This window comes from Daucus carota, chromosome 3 (assembly GCF_001625215.2).
Source record: "Daucus carota subsp. sativus chromosome 3, DH1 v3.0, whole genome shotgun sequence".
NCBI classification, from domain to species: Eukaryota; Viridiplantae; Streptophyta; class Magnoliopsida; order Apiales; family Apiaceae; genus Daucus; species Daucus carota.
Genome location: NC_030383.2, coordinates 2851276 through 2868867, shown reverse-complemented (window position 1 = coordinate 2868867; position 17592 = coordinate 2851276). Strand labels below are relative to the sequence as shown.

General features: G+C 34.2%; 3 protein-coding genes across 8 annotated transcripts; all 3 read right to left on the bottom strand.

Moving 5' to 3' along the window:
* Positions 1-575: 575 nt before the first annotated feature.
* On the bottom strand, positions 576-2139 carry LOC108213927 (protein DEFECTIVE IN MERISTEM SILENCING 3-like). Its single transcript, XM_064088552.1, has 4 exons — positions 1999-2139; positions 1719-1910; positions 1201-1527; positions 576-1042 (listed from the first exon to the last, which is right to left on the bottom strand). The coding sequence occupies exons 2-4, from the start codon at positions 1877-1879 to the stop codon at positions 778-780; spliced, it is 753 nt and encodes a 250-aa protein (XP_063944622.1). The 5' UTR covers positions 1880-1910; positions 1999-2139; the 3' UTR covers positions 576-777.
* A 964-nt stretch (positions 2140-3103) lies between these two features.
* On the bottom strand, positions 3104-13050 carry LOC108213928 (structural maintenance of chromosomes flexible hinge domain-containing protein GMI1-like). 4 transcript variants are annotated; one of them, XM_064088548.1, is made up of 19 exons: positions 12910-13050; positions 12510-12624; positions 12236-12370; positions 11382-11516; positions 8053-8087; positions 7644-7719; positions 7372-7554; positions 6764-6785; positions 6510-6627; positions 6278-6394; positions 5943-6057; positions 5678-5856; positions 5487-5595; positions 5278-5372; positions 4940-5035; positions 4530-4596; positions 3730-3815; positions 3322-3604; positions 3104-3246 (listed from the first exon to the last, which is right to left on the bottom strand). In XM_064088548.1, exons 2-18 carry the CDS (start codon positions 12616-12618, stop codon positions 3434-3436), a joined length of 1848 nt encoding a protein of 615 aa, XP_063944618.1. In that variant the 5' UTR covers positions 12619-12624; positions 12910-13050; the 3' UTR covers positions 3104-3246; positions 3322-3433. The 4 variants fall into 4 exon arrangements, with proteins under 4 accessions (XP_063944618.1, XP_063944620.1, XP_063944619.1 ...); XM_064088550.1 differs by having other exon boundaries at positions 5943-6048; XM_064088549.1 differs by having other exon boundaries at positions 12510-12698; positions 12910-13047.
* LOC108213929 (structural maintenance of chromosomes flexible hinge domain-containing protein GMI1-like) lies at positions 12981-16193 on the bottom strand. Of its 3 annotated transcripts, XM_064088554.1 has the most exons (10): positions 16034-16191; positions 15523-15722; positions 15189-15297; positions 15054-15102; positions 14845-14939; positions 14511-14606; positions 14108-14174; positions 13609-13694; positions 13197-13480; positions 12981-13121 (listed from the first exon to the last, which is right to left on the bottom strand). In XM_064088554.1, the coding sequence occupies exons 5-9, from the start codon at positions 14890-14892 to the stop codon at positions 13295-13297; spliced, it is 483 nt and encodes a 160-aa protein (XP_063944624.1). In that variant the 5' UTR covers positions 14893-14939; positions 15054-15102; positions 15189-15297; positions 15523-15722; positions 16034-16191; the 3' UTR covers positions 12981-13121; positions 13197-13294. The 3 variants fall into 3 exon arrangements, with proteins under 3 accessions (XP_063944624.1, XP_017241205.1, XP_063944623.1); XM_017385716.2 differs by lacking the exon at positions 15189-15297 and having other exon boundaries at positions 15523-15718; positions 16034-16193; XM_064088553.1 differs by lacking the exon at positions 15189-15297.
* Positions 16194-17592: the final 1399 nt, after the last annotated feature.

Sequence of the window (17592 nt, the reverse complement as noted above, 5' to 3'; positions counted from 1 at the left end):
AATAAGACGTCTGATGCTTTCCTGGATTAGGCCCAAAAGTTTTCACTTTAAAATACTTGGTGTTTGAATAAGCCGCTCTTATTGTGATGGGCCTTTAGTTTTAATTTAACAAGGCTTCTAGTGCTTTCTTGGGCTAGACCCAAAAGTAACGTTGGCTGGGTTAGCCCAGATGTATTTTTCTATGTTGTTAATACTTTTTTTTTCAGAACAAATAATCAAAAAAATTATAAATTGAGAATCGATTAATTTGAAGTTTACATATTTGCTTATTTAAAAGTGAAATTAAATAAGATGTAACTGATCTAAATTATTTTCGTAATTAACCGTGTAAATCTCATACTAATAGCTTAACCAATGATAAGTTCCTCTCATTTCTTTATAATATTTTTCATATTATTTGATACGTATTTCAAAAAATATATAAAATATAGTTGTATAAATTATTATTTTTTTCTATAAATTTAAAAAAAATATAAAAAAAAAACGGTTTAACATAATTTATAAAACTATTTTTTATAAAATTCTTAAACTGCTCCATATAAACAACTTAAGAGACGGAGTTAAAAAGATCGCCATATCCAATGATCAATGCTTTATGTATGTACCGCAGAAAGTTGCAAAAAAGCTGGTTCATCACCTAGATTTTTAACCCATCAATCAAGTTTATTCTTCTGTACAAAATACATGATTTCAACTGGGAAAAGCATGAATTATAACTATGAACTCCAAAAAATTTGAGTACCACTGCAAAAGACCAACTCAGAAGGTGCAGTACAGTCAGCTGGGGGAGTTTGATGCAACTTCATTGAAATATCGCAGCAACGGACCCTTCTGATCTAAGAATTTCGTATACTTGTCTCTGTATTTTTGGTACTTTTTCATGTCCTGCTCATACATTTCGTTTTTTTTGTCGAGCTTGTCAACTGTAGTCCTCAACATGGATTTCTTTGCATCAATCAGGCGTTGGATGCGCTGGTTATTTGTCTTGGCTGAACGACGATACTGGCTTTTCGATGCAACAGGAAAGTGGATAGAGGGTTCCCTGGAGAAACAGAAAGTACTATACCACGTCAAGATTGAAAAACACTAGTCTGGTGGCACAATTCTGACGAGAGCCGAAAAAAGTAAGGATTTTGGCAAAGCATAACTGAAATGCTGATGAAAAGCATGCACAGAAAAATTGTAAAACAATTGTCTTACCTACGTCCTAGAGAAATAACTCCATTTCCTCTGATGATGCCTCCGTCCAATGAAACTGCACCGTGCTGAATGCAAGATTTTTCTAGTGCCTTTATCATGCTTTCCCTGGTTTTATAGACCTGGACCTCCCCTAAAAGATGATAGAACAAGGTCTCCCGAAGACCTTTACCACCACAAGTCCTTGTGTACAGCTGATTGGCATCCAAATATATCATATTGACTGCATAACCTATAAACCCCGGTGGACAATTTCCATTTGGCAATGTAGTATTGGGCAACAGAAGCATCCTCTGGGGATCCCCACTGTCATAATCCCCTTCATATGGCCTGTTGGACAACACGATGCATTTCAAGATATTCACATTAAGACAATATGTACTTTTGAATGCTAAGCAGGTTCTAACGACTGTGTTACTAGAAGTAAACTATGTATTAGTAGGTTACACTTGGAAATTTCACAACTGAGGAAGAAAAATATAATCAGGTAACAGAAAGTACTGCGCCAGTCTCAGTGGTACCTTGTATCTTCAAGACAGATAACAGAATAACGACAATCCAAAGATATACCACACCCCGAAGCCAGTGCTTGAAGACCAGTGGAACCCTTCACACTTCCATCTACATCACATGTTTCAAGATTGTAAGCCGCTTTAAGAGATTTACACACGACTCCAAGCATTTGCTCCTCACCCAGAAACTCTGCCAAAATCCTGTGTCAAGGAAAACATAGAAGCTTATACACAGGCTTCCTATTTGCTTGTTTGTTAAACTGAAATTTATTGGTAAAAAGAGACCTGCCAAGTTCATTGGTTTCAACATTTCCAAGAAGCGCAACGACAACTATAATATCTTTCGAAAAATCACAAGTTCTCTTGTTCCTTGATTTTTTGCAGACGACAGAAGCAGCTGTGTGACTTAATTCAATCTCTTTCAACATTCTCTCCTTATCTGGTGAATAACTTGAGTCACCGTCAGAGATGGCATCCAATGAAGCTGAATTTTGAAAACCATTGAGTTCAACTTTTCTATATCATGTGAATAAATAACTGAGAATACATAAATCATTGCACAAACAACAAATCATCAAATGAATTTTCGCAAACTAGTAAATCTTTTAAATGCCTTCCCATTAAGCACATAAGAAAGAGTGACTAATTCTGTGTTTAGTTGGAGAGAATGGAACGATGAAGGAATTGTATAAAAAATTCTGAAAGAATTCATAGGTAAAGTAAAGATGTAGGAATGAAAAGGGTAGAAAATAATCGAGTTCAGATTTTTCATGCTGAAGTTTGTAAGTAGGATGAAATGGATGAAGAATGAAGCTTATGAATATTAACCTATAACATTGTACAAAACTTTTCGATTAAGTAGCCAAAGCAAATATTTGCATTCCATTTCCTCCCAATTTCATTCACACAAACAAACACAACATATAAGTTGTGGCACTTTACCTTGCATTTTGGCCAGGTCTTGCTCAAATGCCTCTCGCTGGCTATTGAGCATTTTAATCGTTTTCTCATGCTCTCCAATGTACGTTGCATACTTCAGAATCTTGTCCTTAAGTTCCTGCAAGGCGAGAGGCACACCTCAAACAAAGAAAAGACTTGCGAAGATAGTAGAAGTCTGGCTATAAGATAAACCTATCATCATGATACAATATTAATAAAACATATACTCATGTGGTTCCTTAGAAGGCTTGGAGGTGATATAAGATATCCATTAAAATTCTTAAATAAAAAGAACATATAACATATACAATCACTACACATCCTTTTTACTTTCCATTCTTATTCACAGTATAAAAGGGTCAGGCACAGTTTCACCGTATACATGGCACCTTACATTTTGTTCGTTGTTAAGGCTTCCAGCTATGTTTTCTATGTCCTTGGCAGATTCCGGGCTTGTTACCAGCTCTATTAATCTATCGTCATGCTGAAATTTTGGAGTTTCCAAATTGGATGACTTCTCAAGGAATAAATGATCTTCATCAGTACACTGAGGCTGGCTACTGTCATACACCATTTCAGGAGCTTTCTCTACAAGCACCTACACAAAGATGACAATTATCAGTATAGGGTTCATGATTATGTTAACAAAATTTGCAAGAAAGAATTTGCAGACCGTTATGGTCATGTTAAGCTTCGGGTAGCGAGAATGTGCAGCAAGAAAGGAGAAACTTCCTTCTATCTGAGGAAGCGGAATAGCACGAACAGTGCAGCAGCCATGACGAAAGCTAATTTTTCACAGAATCGTCTATATCTGTTGAGTCAGACTTCAATACTAGAGCATGGGACATATCACCCTTCTCATTATCGTTTATTGTTTCGTCGATAACACCATTGGATTTGACAATTTCAAACACAACATTTTCCAGTTGAGAGCCAGCAAAACACTTCTCGGGTATCTGAGTACAAAAGATAAGGAAGATTAAGTAGTTTAAAGAACTCTCCAAATATACACCATATATCTTTAACTGAATGGTAAAATGTAAATGGAAAAACATAAAAGAAAAGAAAGACAAGTTACTACCTCAATTGCAACTCTTATCATCCTTTTGTCAGTTTGGGACTTCTCGCTAAAGACAATTTTTTCGTTCGATAAGACAGAAAGTGACACTGTAGAAATAAAGACATCAATCGACTATGAAGTATAATTTTGCTAACCTAATCCGCGATGATGTTAAATTTTAAGAAAGAAATCTTAAATGAATATACGGATGATCAATAGCATCTTATTCCCTCAAATAAATTTACATAGAATATTCAAACGTGGTTCCTAAATATTTGGGTCTTGTAGGAAAAATACATGCATCAGTATAGCACATGGGTCCGGGTCCCTGACATGGCATGCTTTCAGCAGGAAAAAACCCCGCTGGATGACTTAACCCTAAGTTTTTATGAATATGCAGGGGCATTACAGTGTCATCCAGCGGAAAACTGTCTCATTTTAGGATTTCTCTTATCCAACATTTTTTTCTGCTCGACATATGCTCGACCAACACCAACAGAACATACTTGAATATCATTTACTAGAGTGTTCACGGCATGGCCATTAACATGTGAGAATAAAATAACTCAAAACCAGAAACCAATAGAATTTAGTAAAAAACTAATTTATGAGAAATCAATTTTGAAGCCACAAACCAATATGAAAATATAAAACATGAAAGAAGAAGTTGATAATTTTTAAGCACTGTAGAAGAATAGCTAAATGTGATGGGATGAATAACAAGGAAAAGGTAAGAATTATCTAAAGGAGGAACAAGCAATTACTGATATACAGAAACAAATCATGCTTCATTGATGATGTACAGAGGAGGGTAAGCATACCAGTTTCCGCATAACCTGTTGAATCTTTCAACAGACCACTAAGATCAATACACCCACGATTATCCACCTGTGCCGAGACAGTATTACTCATTAAAAAAAATCATATTGCTCGAGAGAATTTAGAACACAATAGAAGTAAAGAAAACAAAAACAGTAAAGAAAAGCACAAGCTTGCACTTGCCAAGTCCGTTTTTGTTTTATTATAATACAACAATCTTAGTGTCCCATTTAATCGATATAACATGTTAGTACTAGTACTGTCAATAACCATAAAAAATCGCACTCACGTTCAGTCACTAATGGAAGTACAAACAAGTTTTTGGCAAATACTAGTACTGTTTTAAGTAGTTCTCATATGAATAGGTAAACAAACTAGAAAGTAACAATAAAGATCAGTGGCAGGACTCTACCTGTATTCTCTTTGTTTTATGTTGAAAACAAAACCCGACCATATCCAACAACATTTCCGTATCTTGTTTAACGTGATTACCATATACATCGAAGACCTATCAGAAAACTTCATATTAGATATGTAAAATAAATAAATTGAGTACAATGCTCCATAAATAAAAATAAACAATAAATACTGAACATGAAAAAATAATTCGCTAAAAGATAGAATTAACTATTAAGAGATAAAATAGTCTTGATACGTGGGATTCTAGGAAAGGATGATAAATATTGTATGTCATTAATGAACAACATTTCATAAATGGAAACTGATTTGTGGTCTTAATATATCTATCACCTCCAGTTCAAGATCTTGAATAACATTTCCTGGAACTAGCTGCTTCATAAAATCTTTTGGCTTAGCAATAAGATGGTGTATTGATCCTGGAATAACTGATGAAAATGATAAAGTTAGATCCACCGAGAAGTTGAGTAATTACTTTTAAGGTCGATAATATAAGCAAGGAAATATATGAAAAGTTATATAACATTGGTTTAAAGAGACACCTTGGCAGGGAATGATTACGCAGAAGGGTTCATCTTCTGAGTATAAAATTAGTTTAGCTTCATAGCTTGGACGTATGAAGTCCAGATTGTGACTTTCAACCAGTAAGTTCTACAGGTTAATTTGTGAACGACGTTAGAGCGGATAGAAGCTAACTCCAAAAGTGGACAAGAAGTTGTGAAAAGAATATTACCTCTACTGTGAGAACTGAATTTTTGGATGAAATATCTGGATTTAACTTTTCAGATTGAAACAGGACAATCTCTTTTGATAAAACTTTGGCAATCACTTTAGGGATATGTAAAAAATGAAGTGCGGTTTCCAAACTTATCATAGCATGCAATCGAAATTGAGGGGAAACAAGAACCAACCCTGAAAGAACAAAATATTAATTAAATTCACAGATTTGCCCAAATATAAAAAATATTCAGGATTACTATCGATGGAAACTAACTTACCTGAATCTAAGTTTTGCACTTTGTGTATTAAGGTCTGTCGGTGCAATATGCTTCTGATCCAGATTTTCAGACACCAATGCACAATTAAAAGAGGCAGGGCGTACAACTGCGTTAACTTCATCAGGAGCAGCATGACCGGCAAATACAGGAGTATCGAAAGGCAACGAATGCATCATATTACAAATAGGTGATTGTTGCAGTAGAAACTGTATACAACTAGTAAAACAGGATATGGCAAGAAACAAAGCTGAAGATCATGTCCCAATGTCATTGCAGAGGTATATCCAAATCTTATATCATATATGCGTTAAAAACACAATGACTATGAGACTAACCTCTTCAACTTCCAGTTTTTCACAATGACGGGCACAGAGTATATCGATTGAGGAGGGAATTTTATGCTGCAGCTTTTCAAGTTGTAAACTCCACTCCGCAGATTCAACAAAAAGACACTAGTGTGAATAAGTTCAATCAATTAATCCCCCCAATTATATAGAATCAGTAGGACTTCATATTTAAGAAACTAAGCACAATGTAACATGACTTGTATGAATTTAATTGTCCAACCTTTCCAGAATCAATAATATTAATGGGCAAGGATTTGGATTCACGGATATCTATACTTGGATTTCCATTCTCATTATCTATAAGAAGGCATCCCTTTTCTTCTGAGGTACCTATCTGCCTTTTTGATGTTTAAGTAATAATACAAAAAAAAAAAGGAAAAAAAAAAAAGGAGCGCCAAAAGTTAATAAAAAGACAAAAATAAGCACATTAAACAAAACTTGGTATATGAGAATCCTCTGGGGAATATCAGATACCTGCAGATAATACGAGACTCCCCTTCATGCAGAACGAACGGGAAGAAAGGAGAAAAGATGGGTTCAGATTCTTCAAATTGATATGATTTAAGTTCTATCAATAATCTATAGTATTAATCATAAGTATACATGTAAAACAATGTACAATTAACTCTTTCGAATACTAACAGATCAGTTTAGTAATTATGAGCGAAGGTTTTTGCCATTTATTACTGGCTGTAAAAATTCAAGATCGTGCGGATATGCATGTGTCCAAAATTTCTTACCACCTGCATCACCTTTATAACCATCTAAAAGAATGTATTCTAGCACAGCATAGATATTGTTCTTGTAAAATCCTTAACACGCTCCTTTCAAAACTTTAATTTTCTGTCCTGCCTGCCAGGATTTACCCTTCCTCCTTATCATTTTATGAACCCTGACAACTGTCATATAAATTTTAGCAAAACTATAAAAGTAGAACACTAAGTTTACCAAACAGTGAATAAAAAGGGTGTGTAACGTTTCTAAACTACTAGTCCTAAATAAATTCCACAAGAGTAGTGAGCCAATGCTGACAACATTATAGCTACACCAGAGTGGCATGTATCTTAGAAGTTACAACTTACCATCTGAAGAAATCCCCAGCTGTTTCCTGTTTGAGGGATTAATGATGATAACAGGCTCATCCTCACCACAATCACTTTCTTCATCATATATATTATGCATGTCGAGAATCCACTCTTGATATTGTTTCTCCATTTGCTGAAGTGACAGTTTCTTCCCATCTTTGTAAATTGCCACATGTACATCTGAAGATTAGTCCAAGATGTATTAATTCATGAGTGACTTCAAAAATAACACTAAAGCAGCTTTAAGTAATTAGAAGCAATAAAAATACCTCTTTCCTTCTCTGAATTCTTGCTCCCAAAGTTCTTTAAGGCAATGGTATAAGGATGGTGATGCCTTAAACCAGTCTACAAAACAAAGAAATCATCGCCATCATGAACAAAAAAAACTCATGCATTGAATAAAAATATATTCCTCGAGGATATGCTTCATCCAAAAATTAATAACGGAATTTTGGGATGAAGCAAACAGCCAACATGTAGCAAATTATGCCAGTAATGTAATTTTTCCTACTGAGAAAGTGACATGCATCTTAAAATTTTACTTGAATATTCTAAGATCCTCTTATAAACATGAACCGCCCACACACACAAACATAAATACACATAAACATTCCTAGCATACATCATGCTCGGAGGAAGAAAAATGTAACTTAAAGGAAAGTAAATTACTCCGCATACCTTTGATTGGGTTGGGTAAAAACCACCATCAGTTTCTGTAAAAGCAAGTCAACTATGTTATTTGCAAAAGTAATAATGATGATAGAGAAGTTACAAGTGTGGTCTGGCAATACATGAATCAAAAAAATCACATACTAATGTTATTTGCAAAAGTAATATATGAATCGAGGAGCTTATATTGAGCTGAACTCCCAGACTATCGGCCGGAATCACCCTCTCCGGCGGCGTTACCGCCGCTGTTCCCCGCTCCATCCTTCTCCCCCCTCTCTCTCTCTAGTAACTGGCGAGCCTTCCTCCTTGTTACCGTTCACCTCTCTTCCGACCAAACCCACTCAATTCCCCAAACCCCCAAATATTTCCGATCTATTTCCCCAAACCCCCAAATATTATAACCCTAATTTCTACCGGTTTGGGATAAACCCTAATATTAGGCAATTAATTAACATAATTAACTCAATTATCAAAATTCTGCCACGACTAATTACTAGCAATAAAAATAATAATTCCTTTAATATTATATTTCTTTCATCAGTCAAAATATCACCGAAACTTAACTAAATTTCAGTTTTCGTATTATTATAAAAAAAAAAAAAATCAACCATCGAATTAAATATAAAAAGGTATTTCATTTTTTGAAAAATCATGAATATAATATATAATATAATATATAATAATAGTAAAATAGTTACTTTTTACAGTTTAAAAACCCTTGATTCAATTTCAACCCTCAAACAAACTCAGGATCCTATTTTCTCGCAAGCGCTACGAAATCTGGAATCTCGTGCCCCAAATCTGGAATCTCAGGTGTGATTTTCACAAAAATGTCTCGATTGTTATTGCTAATATATAGGAGTGTTAATACATTAATTACAAATTGCAAATCGTAGACACTTGCAGATCATGATTTGATGTTGATACATAGCTCTTTATCTCCTATTATTACTGTTAATTTGTACTGTCTCCTGTTGCTACTGGAGTGTTCATATCCATAAATGTGAAATTGCAAGCTTGTAGATCATAATATTGATCATATGAATTTGAAATTGCAAACTTAAATATACATGAACTAGTATTAACTTTGACTTTGACTTTGACTTGACAGATGGCATTCACTTGCTATAACACTGATTGCGATAGGAAGAACTTTGTCAGCAAATCTGGAATCTCGTGCCCCAAATCTGGAATCTCAGGTGTGATTTTCACAAAAATGTCTCGATTGTTATTGCTAATATATAGGAGTGTTAATACATTAATTACAAATTGCAAATCGTAGACACTTGCAGATCATGATTTGATGTTGATACATAGCTCTTTATCTCCTATTATTACTATTAATTTGTACTGTCTCCTGTTGCTACTGGAGTGTTCATATCCATAAATGTGAAATTGCAAGCTTGTAGATCATAATATTGATCATACGAATTTGAAATTGCAAACTTAAATATACATGAACTAGTATTAACTTTGACTTTGACTTTGACTTGACAGATGGCATTCACTTGCTATAACACTGATTGCGATAGGAAGAACTTTGTCAGCAAATCTGGAATCTCGTGCCCCAAATCTGGAATCTCAGGTGTGATTTTCACAAAAATGTCTCGATTGTTATTGCTAATATATAGGAGTGTTAATACATTAATTACAAATTGCAAATCGTAGACACTTGCAGATCATGATTTGATGTTGATACATAGCTCTTTATCCCCTATTATTACTGTTAATTTGTACTGTCTCCTGTTGCTACTGGAGTGTTCATATCCATAAATGTGAAATTGCAAGCTTGTAGATCATAATATTGATCATACGAATTTGAAATTGCAAACTTAAATATACATGAACTAGTATTGACTTTGACTTTGACTTGACAGATGGCATTCACTTGCTATAACACTGATTGCGATAGGAAGAACTTTGTCAGCAAATCTGGAATCTCGTGCCCCAAATCTGGAATCTCAGGTGTGATTTTCACAAAAATGTCTCGATTGTTATTGCTAATATATAGGAGTGTTAATACATTAATTACAAATTGCAAATCGTAGACACTTGCAGATCATGATTTGATGTTGATACATAGCTCTTTATCTCCTATTATTACTGTTAATTTGTACTGTCTCCTGTTGCTACTGGAGTGTTCATATCCATAAATGTGAAATTGCAAGCTTGTAGATCATAATATTGATCATTACGAATTTGAAATCGCAAACTTAAATATACATGAACTAGTATTAACTTTGACTTTGACTTTGACTTGACAGATGGCATTCACTTGCTATAACACTGATTGCGATAGGAAGAACTTTGTCAGCAAATTTGGAATGGAAGCACATAACCGCGCTGTGCATCGCAAACTGCAGCTGAAGGGGGCCACTCAATGCAGTGAGTGTGGCACCTTGTTTGACACACAAGGTGCCAAACTGGTTCACATGAAAGCTGAAAACCATGGAAATGCTGCAAATTCAACAATATAATATTGTTGATAATCAAATACTTAGTTGTGGAGTACTGCGCTTCAATAATTGTTAATACTCGAAATCTGATTGTTAATAATCAGATACTTGATTGTGGAGTATTGCACTTTAATAATTGTTCATACTCGAAATCTCAAGACTAAAGGTGATTGCCTGTTATGCGTTTCTTGTCATTTTCCGCCCATATCACTCGTTATTCACTTATGTTTATGAATTAGAATATGTGGAATTTGCTACTTTGTGTATTTTGATAGTTTTCTTTCTGCTGCTCCCAACAATGGATTCAGGCCTTTAGTTGATTATTCAATCAGCTGATATTTGTCCGTAGTGTAGGATCTGTTGATTTGGGTTTAATACTGTAAAATGGAGTTAGGATCCTAAACATATACAGCATGCTGATATCTATTGAATTTGCTTATACTTGATACATATTATATGAGAGCTGACTAGCACCCTTACCAAAGAGCTTACGTTATTATGAAATAAATACTTGACCTTAGACTCAGACTGAAATTTAGATCTGTAAATTTGGGATTCTTGCCTTTAGGCAAGATAATGTTGATAAAGGCTTGCGTTTCTTCAGGTTGTAGAGATTACTACTAACTGTAATCATGTAATACATTTATCATTTAAGTTAGGTGACAATTCAGGTTTCGGGCTTCTTTGAGTGTTCTTAAACGTGTATATAAGCTTTCGAGAGAATAAAATTTTCATAACAGTCACATATTCGGTTAGTAAAGGTATGTTTCTGATCAATTTTTACACTTGTTCATGTAAATTATGCTAATAATCTGTCACTTTATTTTATGAATTCTGAGAGGGAAATATATATTTTTTTAAATGTATCTTTTGTATTCATACCTGTGCCAGTCGTCTGATCATCAGGATCATGTGTTGTCACCACTATGATCTGAAGAATAGCCAGCTTCAAAGCATTTCCTTCCCCCCAACACTCCGCTGCTCTTATTTTGCATTTGCTGCTAGGTCTTTGCTTTCCTTTTCATCATCACAAGAAAAAAAAAATCAGGGAGAAATTCCTGAGCCTGGTTCTCCAAATCATCCCAATAGATAGAATATGTGGAATTTGCTACTTTGTGTATTTTGATAGTTTTCTTTCTGTTGCTCCCAACAATGGATTCAGGCCTTTAGTTGATTATTCAATCAGCTGATATTTGTCCGTAGTGAAGGATCTGTTGATTTGGGTTTAATACTGTAAAATGGAGTTAGGATCCTAAACAAATACAGCATGCTGATATCTATTGAATTTGCTTATACTTGATACATATTATATGAGAGCTGACTAGCACCCTTACCAAAGAGCTTACGTTATTATGAAATAAATACTTGACCTTAGACTCAGACTGAAATTTAGATCTGTAAATTTGGGATTCTTGCCTTTAGGCAAGATAATGTTGATAAAGGCTTGCGTTTCTTCAGGTTGTAGAGATTACTACCAACTGTAATCATGTAATACATTTATCATTTAAGTTAGGTGACAATTCAGGTTTCGGGCTTCTTTGAGTGTTCTTAAACGTGTATATAAGCTTTAGAGAGATTAAAATTTTGATAACAGTCACATATTCGGTTAGTAAAGGTATGTTTCTGATCAATTTTTACACTTGTTCATGTAAATTATGCTAATAATCTGTCACTTTATTTTATGAATTCTGAGAGGGAAATATATATTTTTTTAAATGTATCTTTTGTATTCATACCTGTGCTAGTCGTCTGATCATCAGGATCATGTGTTGTCACCACTATGATCCGAAGAATAGCCAGCTTCAAAGCATTTCCTTCCCCCCAACACTCCGCTGCTCTTATTTTGCATTTGCTGCTAGGTCTTTGCTTTCCTTTTCATCATCACAAGAAAAAAAAAAATCAGGGAGAAATTCCTGAGCCAGGTTCTCCAAATCATCCCAATTTGCCAAATCTATATCAAAAATCTTCTAAATTATGTAACTTAAATTATCTAAAGTTGTGGCACTTTACCTTGCATTTTGGCCAGGGCTTGCTCAAATGCCTCTCGCTGGCTATTGAGCATTTTAATCGTTTTCTCATGCTCTCCAATGTACGTTGCATACTTCAGAATCTTGTCCATAAGTTCCTGCAAGGCGAGAGGCACACCTCAAACAAAGAAAAGACTTGCGAAGATAGTAGAAGTCCGGCTATAAGATAAACCTATCATCATAATACAGTATTAATAAAAAATATACTCATGTGGTTCCTTAGAAGGCTTGCAGGTGATATAAGATATCCATTGACATTCTTAAATAAAAAGAACATATAACATATACAATCACTAGTCACTACACATCCTTTTTTAGTTTCTATTCTTATTCACAGTAATAAAAGGGTCCTGCACAGTTTCACCGTATACATGGCACCTTACATTTTGTTCGTTGTTAAGGCTTCCAGCTATAGTTTCTATGTCCTAGGCAGATTCCGGGCTTGTTACCAGCTCTATTGATCAATCGTCATGCTGAACTTTTGGAGTTTCCAAATTGGAATATTGGATGGCTTCTCAAGGAATAAATTATCTTCATGAGTACACTGAGGCTGGCTACTGTCATACACGATTTCAGGAGCTTTCTCTACAAGCACCTACAGAAAGATGACAGCTATCAGTATAGGGGTCATGATTATGTTAACAAAATTTGCAAGAAAGAATTTGCAGACCGTTATGGTCACACATTAAGCTTCGGGTAGCGAGAATGTGCAGCAAGAAAGGAGAAACTTCCTTCTATCTGAGGAAGCGGAATAGCACAAACAGGGCATCAGCCATGACGAAAGCTATATTTCACAGAATCATCTAAATCTGTTGAGTCCGACTTCAATACTAGAGCATGGGACATATCACCCTTCTCATTATCGTTTACTGTTTCGTCGATAACACCATCAGATTTGACAATTTCAAACACAACATTTTCCAGTTGAGAGCCAGTAAAACACTTCTCAGGTATCTGAGTACAAAAGATAAAGAAGATCAAGTGTAGGTTTAAAGAACTCTCCAAATATAACCATATATTTTTAACTGAATGGTCAAATGTAAATGGAAAAACATAAAAGATAAAGAAAGACAAGTTACTACCTCAGTTGCAACTCTTATCATCATTTTCTCAGTTTGGGACTCCTCGCTAAAGACAGTTTTTTCGTTCGATAAGACAGACAGTGACACTGTAGAAATAAAGACATCAATTGACTATGAAGTATAATTTTGCAAACACAATCTGCGATAATGATAGATTTTAAGAAAGATAACTTATACTGTATGAATTTACAGATGATCAATAGCATCTTATTCCCTCAAATAAATTTACATAGAATATTCAAACGTGGTTCCTAAATATTTGGGTCTTGTAGGAAAAATACATGCATCAGTATAGCACATGGGTCCGGGTCCCTGACATTTGTATGTCAGGGTATACTACCACCAGAAAAAAAAACCGCTGGATGACTTAACCCTAAGTTTTTTATGCATATGCAGCCATGCAAGGGCATTATAGTGTCATCCAGCGGAAAACAATTACATTTTAGGATTTCTATTATCCAGCGTTTTTTTGATGATGTACAGAGGAGGCTAAGCATACCAGTTTCCGCATAACCTGTCGAAACTTTCAACAGACCACTAAGATCAATACACCCACGATTATCCACCTGTGCCGAGACAGTAGTACTCATTACAAAAAAATCAGATTGCTCGAGAGAATTTAGAACAGAATAGAAGTAAAGAAAACAAAAACATTAAAACAAAAGCGAAAGCTTGCACTGTTATTGTTTTATAATATAATACAACAATCTTAGTGTCCCATTTAATCGGTATAATATGTTAGTACTAATGCTGTCAATAACCACAAAAAATCACACTAACATTCAGTCACTAATGGAAGTACAAACAAGTTTTTGGCAAATACTAGCACTGTTTTAAGTAGTTCTCATATGAATAGGTAAACAAACTAGAAAGTAACAATAAAGATCAGTGGCAGGACTTACCTGTATTCTCTTTGTTTTATGTTGATAACAGAATCCGACCATATCCAACAACATTTCCGTATCTTGTTTAACGTGATTACCATATACATCGAAGACCTATCAGAAACTTCATATTAGATATGTAAAATAAATAAATTAAGTACAATGCTCCATAAATAAAAAAAACAATAAATACTGAACATGAAAAATAATTCGCTAAAAGATAGAATTAACTATTAAGAGATAAAAAAGTCCTGATATGTGGGATTCTAGGAAAGGATGACAAATATTGTATGTCATTGATGAACAACATTTCATAAATAGCAACTGATTTGTGGTCTTAATTATCTATCACCTCCAGTTCAAGATCTTCAATAACATTTCCTGGAAGTAGCTGCTTCATAAAATCTTTTGACTTAGCAATAAGATGGTGTACTGATCCTTGAATAACTGATAAAAATGATAAAGTTAGATCCGCCGAGAAGTTGATTAATTACTTTTAAAGTTAATACTATAAGCAAGGAAATATATGAAAAATTATATAACATTGGTTTAAAGAGACACCTTGGCAAGGAATGATTACGTAGAAATTGGGGGGAAACAAGAACCAACCCTGAAAGAACAAATTATTAATTAAATTCACAGATTTGCCCAAATATAAAAAATATTCAGGATTACTATCGATGGAAACTAAGTTACCTAAAACTAAGTTTTTCACTTCGTGTATCACTTACAAACCCCAACTATCAACCTGGGGCAGTGCCTTAACCGTTACGCGTTTAACAAATCTCCTAAAGTTTGAGTCTTCCTGGAAGTCTCAAAGCCAAGACATAAAAGGTCAGATGTGGGACATGGTACATGCAGTATTACAAACAACATAGAATAAAGGAATAAACAGTAACTGGAATCTCAGTATTATTAACACTGATATTGCACATTCATATGCTCTTGCCAACTCCAGTATCGATTTCGAGAATCCTATACTACATCTCAATAAAATATTCTGAATATCAATACAAAATTCAATTCTTACCAGGCCAAATAGATGCCGGATCCAGTGAGATGACATGAGCATCAGATTTAGATGTTTGAAAGGCCGGATCTGATTCTTAAGACCAGACCTGAATCGAGTTCTATGTTTGTCAACCGCCACTCCATTACTAGCATCGTAAAAATTGAATCTTTACTGTTAAAAGATGCATCTTTGTGGTACATCTCAACAGATCATTCTACCTTGAAAAAACCCAGAATCAATATATATATAACACAAATCAAGGGGAAAGAACAACAGATTAACACAAACAACAGATTAATAGACACACACATGTGTGTTTATTGACAAGGACTCATCAGGCTTCTATACACAATCAAGAACAGAACAATTAACAATATCAACTAGAGATCTATATGAACATATGGGTATATGGCAAGGATTCACAAGACAAGACATATAGCAATCAAGAAGAAAAACAATTGATGAATCGATGAAATCAAGAAGAAATAATCAACAGATAAATTAATAAAAAAATTGATGAATTGCTTGCCTGGATTATCATCGTTATCATTGAGATATGACTGTAATTGAAAATCGGATCGAGATATTTGATGATCTGAATGGGCGGAAGTGATACCTAGGTCGGGTGTTTTTGTTCGTCAAACCCGTACTTTTGTATGTCAGTGTTTGACGATGAATATCTATCTACTTGTTGAGTTGCAGCCTCTGTACATAGTTTCTGTTCATTGGACCCACACCCACTTTTAGCCCATTTACTTTTTAACTAGTTGAGAAACCGCGCGTTGCGGCGGCCTATAAAAATTATATTAATGATTCAATATTAATATTTGTAAAATGCAATAATTTTATAGATGTCTATAAAAAGTATATTAATGATTCAAAATTAATATTTGTAGGATAAAATAAATTTTATATTATAAAAATCTTGATGTAATATCATACTAATATATAAAATTGCAAAATTGGACTATAATTCATGGTGAAAAAATGAAAATAAATTTCTACACAGTAATTAACAATTTAAAGAACGACGGATCTTAATTTTATTTGTGTTTATTTTTTTGAAAAGTAATCATGTTCTTGCATTGTCACCCTCCTCCAATTTTTTTGGATTGATTGTGCACAAAAACATCTAACTTAAATCCGTGAGACTTGTAACAACCTATACTATATAACGGAGCAATTTTGATATTTTCCATCCAAAAATTCCGAAAAATTAGAAAAATAGAACGGAGCGATGTGAGAGGCGCCACCTACACGCCCCTCGCTTCTCCTTTATATAAGTATATTGATATTGATTTTCCTTGTATAGCGGTCTATAATGCATGAATAATATTTTCATGTATACAAATTAAATCATATAAAAATTAACAACAACAAACATGTTCAATAAACAAAACAAATATTATAAAAGAATAACCAACAAACATACATCGCTAATAATTAATTATTGATATCATCCATCAATATCATGTTAAGACTATATTCTTCTCCCGTGTTTGGATTTGTCGACTCCCACATAGCAGTCTCTAACTACCTTTGCTTGCAACAATCTTTATTTTCTTAATACTGTATAAACAGCTTTAACTTATCATTGTAGAAAAACGACACCACCGAATTAGAAATCGAGCAAGAAAACTGTCACCAGAGAGAGGTAGGGTTGTGGTATTGAGAGAGAGGAGGTTGTGTTTAGATGATCTAAAACCCTACAACCTATAGGGATATTTATAGATGCAGAGAGATTTGTGTGCTACTCTTTCCCATAATTAAATAATCTGAAACAAAATCAGATTAAAACTTTAAAGCTACTAATTTCCATAAATAATTTGAAACAAAATCAGATTCTGAAACTTGCTTCTAATATATCAGAAAATAAAAAAGGTAGTATTCCATAAATAATCTGAAACAAAATCAGATTCTGAACATTGCTTCTAATATATCCGAAACTAAAAAAGGTAGTTCTAATTTTTGATATTTTTCATCCAAAACTTTCAGAAAATTAGAAAAATAGAACGGAGCGATGTGAGAGGCGTCACCTACACGGCACTCGCTTCTCCTTTATATAAGTATATTGTCCCATAATTAAAT

Excerpts from the sequence above, each read along its gene's own strand:
- LOC108213927 (XM_064088552.1), bottom strand. The coding sequence starts at position 1,879 with ATGCTTGGAGTCGTGTGTAAATCTCTTAAAGCGGCTTACAATCTTGAA. Across the intron at positions 1,528-1,718 it reads ATCTGTCTTGAAGATACAAG|GCCATATGAAGGGGATTATG; the intron begins GTACCACTGAGA and ends GTTGTCCAACAG. Across the intron at positions 1,043-1,200 it reads GTTATTTCTCTAGGACGTAG|GGAACCCTCTATCCACTTTC; the intron begins GTAAGACAATTG and ends CTGTTTCTCCAG.
- LOC108213928 (XM_064088548.1), bottom strand. The coding sequence starts at position 12,618 with ATGGACAAGATTCTGAAGTATGCAACGTACATTGGAGAGCATGAGAAA. Across the intron at positions 8,088-11,381 it reads TGATCAGACGACTGGCACAG|AAACTGATGGTGGTTTTTAC; the intron begins GTATGAATACAA and ends TTGCTTTTACAG. Across the intron at positions 7,720-8,052 it reads TTTACCCAACCCAATCAAAG|ACTGGTTTAAGGCATCACCA; the intron begins GTATGCGGAGTA and ends TTTGTTTTGTAG.
- LOC108213929 (XM_017385716.2), bottom strand. The coding sequence starts at position 15,564 with ATGCTCATGTCATCTCACTGGATCCGGCATCTATTTGGCCTG. Across the intron at positions 14,175-14,510 it reads ATAAAACAAAGAGAATACAG|GTGGATAATCGTGGGTGTAT; the intron begins GTAAGTCCTGCC and ends GTCTCGGCACAG. Across the intron at positions 13,481-13,608 it reads TGATAAGAGTTGCAACTGAG|ATACCTGAGAAGTGTTTTAC; the intron begins GTAGTAACTTGT and ends TTTTGTACTCAG.